The following is a 12,255-nucleotide window of genomic DNA, read 5'->3' on the forward strand; positions in this document are numbered from 1 at the left end:
TTCTCCTGCACTGCCCTTAAATCTGAAAAAAAGCAAAAGTCATTTTGCTGTTAAAAGCAGCTGTTCAGCACTGAGTGAATCTGGCATCCAAAATGTCTTCAGAGACAGCTGGGCCATACCGTTTCCTCCTAAACATGAAGTTAATTCTCCCTCATTGTTGTACTTGTATTTATGATAGTTTAAATCATTAAACAAGATGAGCTGTCAAAGAGATTCAGAAAAAAACTTTGTTTTACTGCTAACACAGGCACAAACAGCCAGACAAGAGCACCTTTTTCTCCTAATCTATTCCAAAGAGCTAAGAACAAAAACTAAAGCTGAAACGACTAGTCAGTGGCTGAATAAAGTTGTATTCCACCAGTGTATTTAATTTTACCCATATTTCTTGCTGTCCCCAGCCCCATAATAAGATTCACTATGCTTTCCTTGGCAGTGAAGAGCAGATGGCCGTTCTGTTAGATGAAACAAATAAATATTCTGCTATTTTAATGATTAAAAGTTGGGACACTTTTCCCACCATTTAAAACAATAACGACCTTTCCGTTATAGCAGTTCAATTAAAATAAATCTTCACAGGCCCTTTGCATTCTTCTCCTGTACAGCTCCATGGCTTCTGCCCTCTTTTAATAAAGTCCTTGTTATTGCTGCTGATGTCTTCATGGCCACTGGGTATTGGTACACCAGAGACCTTTGTTACTGCTCCTGAACAATGCAGAGATGTCATGCTAAAAATGCAGGGTCTAGACTATTAAAACAGGTACTTAAACAGGTACTTTACTTCTTTTGTGCAGATTTTTAATAGGGGACTATTAAGATAACAATAATCACAGACCAAATATATTTGCACATATTAGAAACATTAGACATGTACACACACACCCCGGCCCCGCGCATGTACCCCCACCCACCCCACACATACCATACATTCACTGTACGCAATGAAATGAAAATATCAGAAGGTCTGACTGGGTGCCAACAACTCTGTACAAGGGCTTTATTTTAGAGAGGATTCCCTTGCTATCGCTCCATGGGAACAGTAAATATGCAAGCATCGTTAAATTGGACCCTGTTAATTGCAAAGAATTGTTTTCTTTCTATTCACTGGCGTTGGGCGTAGTAGAGGTGCAGGAGCATGGAAGTGACCATGTGCCTGTCCATTCCCGGCTCCCCATGCGTTTCCTTCTCATTTAATTGAGGCTGGGAGCTAACAGCCAATGTCGCTCGGCACTGCCCTGGCAGATGCACGGCACAGGGGTACGTGAGCCCAGGGGGGGCTGGCAGACGGGGTGCTCAGGGGGCTTGGAGCAGGGGAGAGGTGATGGCACAGTGCAGCACCGGGGTGCTCAAGCACACACTGGGCTGTACCCCAGCTTGGCAACTTTTCTCTGGCCACAGGATGAGATGCTCCTCTCTGTCCCCATCACATACACAATGTGTCAGACACGTCCAGCTGAGCTGCACGTCAAGTGTATGGATTCATGTCACTTTTGAGCCATGACTGCATTATCTGCTCAAAGTATGTCACTGATATGCCTTATCTTTACAAAAGTGATTTTTAAATATATTAGAGTTCAAACAAAAACCACCCTCTGGCCTTGTTTTCACACAAAAGCTGTTCCCTCTAATAACCCTGCACAGGTAAATGTAACTCTCACAAAGCGGGCTGCAGTTATACCGTAGTTATATGGAAACCAGCGGTGCCCAGTGATCAGCGCTCAGACATCAGTGAGCTGGCTTCTGACCCAGAAGCCATTGAATTTAACAGAAAAACATCTGATTAGTTTCAGCGGTCTTTGCAGCAGACTGCTCCAAAGGCTAAAGCAGAAGCAAAGGTCCGCGGGCCACAGCGTTCTTCCCCTCTCCCTGTGCCAGCAAAGCTATTTCATGGAATTAAGCTGTGAGGCTGTGTCTGTGCCTCTCAAAATCCCAGGTTGCACAAGATGGCATGAAAAGAATGAGGGAACCCTGAGAACTGTTTAGGAAGAAAGTCAGGAAAATTAATTACAAGGAATTTGCTATTAACTTCTGGCAGAGTATCCTTTCACTGGAATGCAAAATGATTCACCCAAAGTGACCCTTCCCCTCCCAGAGATGGGTGTCTGGCTGAGGACAGCTCGGGTGCCGGTATCTGCCCCTTGCCAGGCCAACCCTGCCCTGGAGCAGCCGTCATGCACATGAAGTGACTAGGTTTAAAAACTGCGAGCAACCTGCGCTCCTCGCTGAACAAGTTGAGAATCATTGCCCTCTTTGTTTGGTAAAACCTCTTCTTGGCATGTTTTCAACACAACGTGGCAATAGCGCGGCAACAGCCTTCATGGCCCAAATCAACCAGCTGCACTTTCACTGACAGTTAAGCAGAGGCGTTAACAGGAAAAGGAACATTTTTATTCTAAGAGGTGATCTCTGCCAAGATGCCAGAACATCAGACTGACCGTGCTGGTTCAGACCCAGCACCCGTCCAACCCAACACCTGCCTCCGACAGTGCCAGCAGTGTTTGCAGGAAGATGTAAGAACAAACTTGATACTTTTCTCAGAATATTCCCCAAGTTCCTTGTAAACTGCAGCTTGGGGACTTCCTAAGTCATGGCTGGAGCTTGGTGTTTAATAGCTCTTAATGGATTATAGAACTTTCAAGAATTTCTCTAAATCACTTTTAAAACTTTCTGGCACCTGGAACTCCCTGTGGCAATGAATTCCAGTTTAATTATATGCTGCGTGGAAAAGTACTTCCTCTTATTTGTTTTAAATCTGCCACCTGATAATTTTATTTGATGTTCCCAAGCTTGTGTTATGAGAAAAAGTGAATAAACATTCCATGTTCAGTCTCTTCATGCCACTCACAATTCTGTAACTCTATCTTTTTAATCTAAACCATCACCTTTTCAGGGTGGAAAGTCCTAGTTTATCTAAACTCTCCTTATTCAGAAGTCATGGGCCTTTCTGAGTTCAGCCGTGGGTTTTTTAGCAATGGGGGCAACAGTGAGATGAGCACAGCCTGAGCTACATTGGCAGAGTATTTAAAATGCAGACACATCATGCAGGTACCCAGAGGCAGATCAGTGTCCTCCACCCCTCTCTTGACAGTCACTGAACTGATGTTTTCCTAAAGCTATCCTCAACTCCCACACCTTTCTCTTCAGAGCCCACGTTGTGTACAGACCCATACACATACACACACTTACCATTTTTTATCCCCATATCCATTATTGGCATTTATCAATGCCAAACTTCATTTGCTACATTCAGTCACTTAGTGTCACGAGGTCCTTCTGCAGCCCTCACTGTGGGCCTTCTTATTTTAATTAGCCTGAATAATTTCGTATCCCCAAGCAGATTTTGTCACCTCATTCGCTCCCTTTCCCAGCTCACTGCCACACGTGCTCAGCAGCACCCACGCTCCCAGCACCCATCCTTGTGGGACACATCCCTCCATGCAAGACCATTCCCTTTTATCTCATGAGAACTCAGTTTAAGAGCAGTTATTGAGTAACAGGCTCCAAAGCTTTTTGAAAATCCAAGTACATTATATGAATTGGATCACTTGTACACTGATACTCACCGATCCCTCCAAACAACTCGTAACAGATTTGTGAGGCATGACCTCCCCAGAAATAGTTTTACCCCTCCTCATATAATTTTCACTCGTGTTTGCAACTGATTTTACTTTTCATAGGAAAAAGGGTCCTCTCACCGTCGACATGTTCATAGGGGAGCCAGTGGTGTTTCGTGTTCTGGTACTCGAAGTAAGGGTCCCACTGCCGGCACTGCTCCTCTCTGAAATCTTCTAAGTCCTTAGGACAGTCCTGAGTGTTGCACAGCTGGAACTCGTAGCTCGGCCCCACGCACGTGCGGCCTCCGTTGGCAGGACTGCGGGGAGGAGAGAAAGCCGTGCTTAGTTTTGCCATTAATGCATGAATCAAGCATCTATCAAATCCTTTGAGGAGGAATTTAATTCCCAGCCATGTCAGTAGGCATTTGAGGAAGCCAGCGATGTATTTCTTCTATGGGAAAGATGTCTTTCCTTTAAAAACCTGCTGTCACTATTTAGCTCTTAAAAAGCAATTTCTGCAGGAAAAGCCCCAAACCACTAGACAAAGGCAAGAAAAGCTATTTTCTTGGTGCAGCCCAGGAAGGGAAAGCACGAGCAGATGAAGAGACTCATTCACATTCACCCCTAAGCCAGCAGCAAATCCAGAAACAGCCCAGCTCAGTGCTGCATCCCCCAGGCAGACGTGCGTCCGATCACTGTCGGATCTGGCAACGCAGAGCTCGGGAGATGTAGCTGGCTTTGTACCCTCTTCCAGGAAACACAGAAAACATTTTAAACACTACATTAGGCTTTTCATACATGAGAACAGATTTTACAACTAAAACTGTGCCCATAGTTATAAAGGTCACTTTCATGTTGCCAATGTAATAAATGCTGAAATAAGAACTGGTAAATTTTTTCTTAACAAAGATTTCCATCAGAAAACGGTGCTTCGTAGAACTTGAGAGTTTTTTAAATCAATGATAAGATGGTTTTTAACACTAGTCAAGTTCAATCACTTTATCAGCACAAACTGAGAAAGTAAATGTTAACAATACTCTGTCTGGTGAAATCATTTAATCCTGACTATTGTTTCAGTTCTTGCTGTTAGGATCTTGACATTTTATGATGCCACAATAAGATAGCAATAATTATACATTTCATATCGTTTGTATCTACCAATCTATATTAAATATATTATACTTCCAGTGTTACTGAAATTAAGTCATTCTACATTATCTACATGAGCCATATATAAGTTACTGAAGCAAAACAATTCAATATTTAAAATTAACTTGGGGAAGGTTCTGATCTCTGGAGCTTTGTTCCAGCTTGGAATGAAAACAGCTTGAAAATATTTTAAGACCTTCCTGTTGACTATCCAAAAAAGATGGGTTAAACAAAAATTTTAAAAAGATGTATGAATTTTAAAAAAATAATCCAGGAAATCATTGTCATTATTTCATACTCACATACTAAAACGAGACATAAATAGGGCCCTAAACTTTTATTTATGCGTTATGCAATAGTATAATAGCACTTTCAAGATCCTTGTTACTGCATAACCAGCTTAATGGATGGATAAACTGAGAAATAAAGATGATTCATGACTTGCTAAGGGCCAAAAGTAGAATTTCTGAAAACATATACTATAGGTCAGATTTAACAAGCACCACTCAACACCCTTTACTGCATTACTGCACCAGTAATTCAGCAAGGATTCTCATCATTCGTTCGCTCCACATCAGAAAAACTTATGGGTGTATGTATGCTTACTGCGGGTTGTCACACTGCCGTGTCCTGTACTTCACGCCGGTGCCGCAGGTGCGAGAACAAGAGCCAAACTTACTCCATGCCCCCCAGTGTCCATCCTGCTTCAGGATGTCTGGTGTTAGCCAGATGCAGTGACCTTTAAAGCAATGCTAAAAGAGAAAATTAGATGTCAAAACGAGCAGGTGATTAAATTATATCATACGAGAAGCTGTGGTACAACAGATTTCATTTTAGCACAACTTCTGGATTTCTTTTCCACTCTGCAGGAGAAAGTAGTGAGACTCACTGTCAGACCGTGCCCATGATCACAAACTCACTCGGATTTTATGGACTTACACGTTAAATATGCACATATATGCTTGCAGGATTCAAGCCTACCAAAAGTTCATTAAACTGCTCTCAGCATTACATGCCTTCACCGCACATCTGCCGCCATGATTTCAACATAACTAATACAGATTCATTTAAGGGGAACGGCGGAGTCCCAAATCTTGGAGACTAAAGGTAAAATTCCGCCTCTGCCATTGCACGCAGCCACTTCAGGCAGCAACGGCGAGAGCTCCCACCGCGGCACCGTCCTTCCCAGCAGCTCCTAACTTGGCATACATATTCCTGCAATAAATGCGATCAGCGAAGTGGCATGAAATTAAAGCCAGCTCACATTTTAGACATTATTGCTATTAAATAAAGAACTCTTGCAGTCTCCCTGGAGATCACACAGTAAAGCTGACCAAAATACCAGGAGGCGTTCATCAGGGAGCAGCCCTGGCCAGTCCCACTCTGTGCAATTAGGCATGTCCTACCAGGCTTCCTCTTTTCTTTTACCTGATTTTTAATAGTCATTCTACAGAGGTTGAAACACACCATTTGCTACATTCCCCAAACCTATAAGGCATTTACACCTTTCTTTAAGAGCCTTCATAGCTTCAATGCCGATACTCTCTACTGTCTCCTCCTGTTAAAGAAACCTGCCAATGCCTTTCCACCCATTTCTTCAGTCCCTAATCAAAGAATTTTTTCTTAGCTGAAGTCAGGATGAATTCTTCTCAAGGATCACAGATTCTGGCCCTTTCTAGCACTATTTCTTCTTTCATAAAAGTCTACTGATGAAGTGCGGGTGCTGGAAAATATTTCCAGCCCAACAAATGACTTTGCATTAGACTGTCGCAGTTTGTCTGCGTTAACGGTTACTGTCGGGATAAGAGCTCTGGCTCAGGCACGCAGATGGCTATAACAACAAGTGCAATCAGTCACTTACTTTCCCTAACATTCAAGTCAACAACAACATTTTACACAGCTTAACAAGCCCTGGAACGCAGGAATTTGGCAGGCGGCACAAGCCGAGCATATGGCTAAATGCATGCTGCCAGCAAAAACAAAATCAGAAGATATATAACAGGAGAGCATTTTTAAGCGTAGAGCGATTAGTGATCTGGAAGACAAATTTAAAAGTGATGGCTAATCATTAATAATGCTGAATTTGAACAGAGAATCATCAGTAAAATGGTGACAAGACACAGCTTACTGATTCACTAATCTGCTCAATGACTGGCTCTTTGTTCATGTAATTTATCATGGTGCTGATTTGGTTGGACAAGGAATAGAAAAGAGAGTAGAAATTCGGTTTCAACTATTCGTTCTTTCTCATGACTTCAAATATTCAAAGTCAAAACCTATGAAATAGATGAGTTACCACAAAGCCAATTATACCAATCCTGCTCCAGAGCTGTAATGGGCAGATTTTTCTTAGCTGTTTGACAGAACAAGAGATAATTCAGCAAAGCATGAAAGAAATGCAAAATGCTAATATGTCCTTTGCTTTCTTCAGTTTTGAAGCTCAGCACTGTACCCTTCAGGGACTGTTTACTTATGGCTTTGGAGAGGTTTGTTTGAACGAACAGTTTGAGTTGTCAGGCCCTGTGTAGCAATGGGACCGTTCAGAGATGCAGGGAAGCTGGCAATGCATCAGCCTGTCAATACAAATTTCAGCTGGGCTTGGAAGCAGATGAGATGTGACAGCTCCTGATCTGTTCTTGCTTAAACATCCTTTTATCAGGGCTCTGTATCCCTCAGGTGTAAGTTCCACAGCAATCACCGAATCCGTTTCAAGAGCCACGTATGTTCATTATGAGATGATCCAGGATCCAGTGCTTGGACTCCGTGGAGAGGGAGAGACATGTGATGTTGTGTTTTCCAATCTCTTTTCCCTGTTTTAGCCAGGAACAGGGGGATGTGGGTTTGCAACAACCACTAATAAACCACCTATTTGACACTGTGACTGGTCCCTGAACTGGAAGGCAAACAGGGAAAAGTGTTACTGACTTTGCTGCATATAGGAAAGAGCAGCACTGATTTTTACTGGAGAAGCTGGTCATATGCTGATTGTCAGGAAGCTGAGGCAGAGCTATTAGGAGACAAGCATTTGTGTAAAATGAGTCATCCTCAGCTCTGCCTTTTTGTTTGTGGATTAAAAGCAAGGAGCCTACATAAAACAAAATGATTCACAACTGAGTCTTACTCTGTGCAGACCCATGCAAGAAAACACGTGAGGAGGTAAAACCAGAGATGGAACAATCTCCAGTGTAATAAAGGAAGCTGGAGCCAACCCTTCCAATTGCTACTACATTAACTACATAATGAGGTGGAAAAGAGCCAATTTCAACCCCTATTCCCTTCATAAACATGGGGGTTCATTTAAAGAGTGAAGCTTATTAAAGCAATTTTTTTTTTTTAAATGAGGAAAAAAAAACCCATGGGTAAATGCAAATTGTTTTCTTAGTGGAAGACAAGATGACTTCTTGCAGTCTCGCCTATTTTTCTGGCAAACAGGACAGTCCAAAACAAGTGCAATTTCCAGGAGAGGAAGCTTAAATCTCTTGCAGTAAAACATTCCACTGCTGTTTTCAGCACTTCTTTGAAACAACTGCTGCGGATGCCAAAAAAAGAGCCAGTGTGTTCCTGTGGGCTTAACGCATCTGCAAGTTAATTTTTCAAGAAAAGGTTTGTGGATCTTCTATGGGTATCTCTACCTATTTTATATCAGGCAGCAACTGGCAACTCTCCTATCTCCTCGCTTGACACCCCAGTTATCTCCCAGGTACCCCCTCGTACCGCACCATGGCTGGTGGCCCTCAGCCCTCACCGCTCTCCTGAGATTGCATCAGGAGAGGGTTACTTATTTACTTGTACTTCCCATCACACGCAGGCTGGCCCGTTCTGCTCCATCTGTTCGAGAATAATTAGTTGCAAGGGATAAACTGAAAGCTCTAACACTAAAGTGTACCATGAGCCAGTAAAAGTTTCAGTGGAGAATCAAGTATTCGCCCTGTTTCTGTGGTGACTAACACAGCACACACTTACCCATCTGTCTCCTGTCTCCGAGAGAAGCTGAGGTCAGCTTTCTCAGTGGGAAATTATCTGGATTGCTTTGAGTACACATTAGTGTTTTCAGAAACCTTTTTTCTCAGTCCATTTTTCTTCTCAATAATATCTATTTATTTCAATATTTAATCGTTCCCCTCCTTTCCTGACAGACTAAAAAATCATTCCAAGTTTGACTCAGATCGTCTCATTAGCACAGTGCAAGTGAAAAGAATACCTGCTAGGTTTGTGCTGGATCCTTGGCACATAAGCCAAATCCAAGAGCAACATCAGCTCGGCTGGCAGGGGCAGGTACCAGGCTCTTACCTCTCTCCAAGAAAAGAAACGAAGGAGACTCAGGTGGGGCAAACCTTTGTGTTAGTCACTGCAGCAAGCAGATGGACTCAAGCATGCGATCTCCTTGCCTGAATGACTTTGGGTTTTATTTCTGCCCTGTGGAGAGCAGTTAGCTACTTCAGCCGATGCAAATGTCTCCCCAGAAGAGTAATAGTTTAAAAAAAACAGAACAACAAATCTTGATGATATATTTCTGAAGGTTGCCTGGCTTCAGAAGCCTGAGGCTAACGGTGGAGCTGACAGAATTGTATACAAGTAAATAAATTATCAGCTGAAAGCCTATGGGGTTTTTTAATCCACAGAATGCTCTGCAGAGTTAAGCTTTGCACAGTTGTGCCTCATCTGCATGGTTTACTACAGCAATTTATGGAGTGTCTTTGACTTCACATTAAGACTCTGACCCTCCATGTGCTTAACTTTACACACTGGAGTTATTTCACGGAAGTTAATGTGATCATTCAGACACAGAAGTAATTGCAAGTTGCTGCCTCATTGAAGCTTCACAAAATTGACAGAATCTTCCCTCTTGCGATTGAAAACTCAATCTAGTTTAAAAAAATCAGGCTGGGAGCAATATAAAATATTCCATTTCCTTTAGGATTCTATAAAAATAGTAGTTTTCTTCTCCGGCTGGGAAGCTCCAAGAGAATATTTTATGTTTCTATCCCTAAACCCAGCAAATTATTAGTTTGCTGCCAATTAACATAATGGTTGTTCAATGTCTTCATTTGCACAAGGAGACCTATTAAAAAGTTTTTTAAATGGCAGAACCTCACTCTTTTGGCAACTTCTTTCAAATAACTACGTGCGCAGAAGAGCTTACATGCATTTACATGTATTTACTTAGATATACGTCTATACATATGCATAGATGCATACATACACACATAGAGACAGCATCAGAAGGTCTGATCTTCCTTCCATTTCTAAAGGTCAGTGCCTAGGTCCAAGACACAGCCTGGGCGTGCAGAGACACGGCCCTTATGAGCGTGATTGCTGAAAATGTGCTACAGATCTCGCGTCTCCCGTAAGTGTTCTTGCCCCTTGATCGTCAGGTAGGAAGGAGGCAGCTGGACTGGATTCTCCTCAATAGCATCTGCTAAGTTTGGGAAAGTGAAGAGACCAGTTATCAGCTATCTGAACCCCAGACTTAGGTGAGAACATCCACACACCATCCGCCGTGTTAGTCTCCCGAACATCGCTTTCATTTCTGGCATTCGGTCCCCTCAGTTGCTGCAAAGCCAGGATGTTTCTTCGACACATCAGCAGTGTTGTGATTGGTTTGAGCTTAAAATAGGCCCTGGGAATTAGTGGTATGAAATCATGAAAACTGCAAGTCTCTAAAGTGGGAAACAAATGGATCTTTTTGAGTCAACATCTTTAATTGCTTATGTTTCTGTTCTTTTCTCTTCTGGCATTATTCCAAAGAAAATAGTGGGTGAAGTTTGAAGTTATTTTCCTCTTCCTCACGTGCTGATGAGGTATCATGGGAGATGTATCTTAAAGGAAGCTGCCACACTGCAACTGAGTCCCAGCTTTGGGCAATATATGCATTTTACAGTCCCTATCCCTTCAGGTCAGAGTCTGGTGTTGTCCAAATCAATGAAAAGAGTGAACAGGGAAAGGCCAAATCAAGGGCAGGGATAAAAGGAAAGGAACAGATGGAAAAGGACTGGCCTGATGTCCCTGTATTAAAGACACCAATGACTAATAAATACACTGGTCAAATGCTGAGCTCAGATACACAAAGTCAGTTGTATAACCTTCATAACTCATGCTACTTCTAAAAAAATGTTTAGCTCAGACTGCTGAGCCTTATCTAACAAAATGATTTTCATTTTGTATCATTTTCTCAGGTTCTCCTGGAAGATTGCAATAAGTTTATTTATCAAAAAACTGGGACAGCTCCTCTGGGAATAAAACAGTCATAGTCCTATCATCTGCTGAAACTTCAGAATGTGCACATACTCTCTTGCATCTCCACTGAACTAAAAAGCCTGGCTGTCTGCACAGTTTGCTGAAGCCTTGGATCCCAAGTTCCAGTCCAGAGAAAATTTTTACAGCTGAGTTGCATAATATCCTGACAAACTGTTTATAATGGAAGCACTGACAGATCCTTAACTGTATGGTTACAAGTTCTATTTTTCTTCTCCTTTCTGTTCAAATACTAATATGAATGAATGGTTTGGAGAAGAGGGTGATGCAACAAAACGGAATATAACTGTATTTTTCTGGGGGTTTCATGAATGTTTTAATGCCAAAATCAAGATCTGGAAAACTGAATCCAAAGAAACTGTCTAAGATTTTGGATTTAGTTTAAGTATATATATATTTTTAAAGAAGAAACAAAGCTGTTATAACAGGAATAATCTGAAGAAGAGAAAACCAGAAGGGAGTGGTTTATATAGAGCATGACTTGTTAGGACTTAATTTAGCATTACATTATGTTTTCATAAAAAAGACATTTCAAACCATAACAGCAGCTGGTAATATGGTTCATTTATCGCATAAATGATGTCATCTGTTGGGTTTTACAAAACATCTTTCCAAGTAGCGACATCTTCCTCTCCCCCTCAGTCACTGCATCCAAAGCCCAGGGAAGCCAGACTTTGTCAGCAGACTTCAAAGGACTTGGAGTTCAGGCCCGCTATGAGCACAGCGTGACCTCCACAGAAGGATAACTGAGACCTGGAGCAGGTCCAGCACGGTGGCTGAGGGGTCAGAGCTGTCTGAGCCCTTGCCACCTCGCACCTTCCCTCCACAGTTCCTCATGCCTCTCGACTCTCATCAAGCCAGCAGTCCCACCTCTGCAAATCTGCCCTTCTCTCTTCATAGTCCCTCTCTGCCGTCATGTTGGCTCTCTCCAGCTGGCACTCATCTCCCACATCCATCCTTTCCCTCGGGGCAGCCCCAGCAGCCTTCGCTTGGCTGTCATCTCCAGGACCTCACTGCTCTCTGCAGCCCCAGCACCAGGGAGGCCAGTCAGCATCACTACAACATCACTGATACAAACCACCTCCCCGACTTCACACAAGTCGTGGGCGAGTGGAAATTGCCCCATTTTTGGCTCTGCCACAAAGACTTGCCAAGAAGCACAGGGCAATCTGCAGATATGTCCATGACTTGCATGAGACAAGCCCCATGACACCAGCTCCGGCCCCTGCCTCCTCCCCTCATGCTGCTCAACAGCCTTACTTGCACTCATGAGTTTGCCCCACATCTTAACAGACTTCAA

General features: G+C 42.8%; 1 protein-coding gene across 1 annotated transcript in view; it reads right to left on the reverse strand.

Annotated features, from left to right (window-relative positions):
• Positions 1 to 12,255, reverse strand: part of ADAMTS2 (ADAM metallopeptidase with thrombospondin type 1 motif 2) — a 190,792-nt gene that overhangs the window by 20,253 nt on the left and 158,284 nt on the right. Inside the window, exons 11-12 of the mRNA XM_059825220.1 lie at positions 5,307 to 5,452; positions 3,693 to 3,868 (exon numbers count right to left, since the gene is read on the reverse strand). Coding sequence (XP_059681203.1) covers positions 3,693 to 3,868; positions 5,307 to 5,452 — 322 coding nt within the window. The remainder of the gene's footprint in view (positions 1 to 3,692; positions 3,869 to 5,306; positions 5,453 to 12,255) is intronic.

This window comes from Gavia stellata, chromosome 16, assembly GCF_030936135.1.
Source record: "Gavia stellata isolate bGavSte3 chromosome 16, bGavSte3.hap2, whole genome shotgun sequence".
Lineage (NCBI taxonomy): Eukaryota > Metazoa > Chordata > Aves > Gaviiformes > Gaviidae > Gavia > Gavia stellata.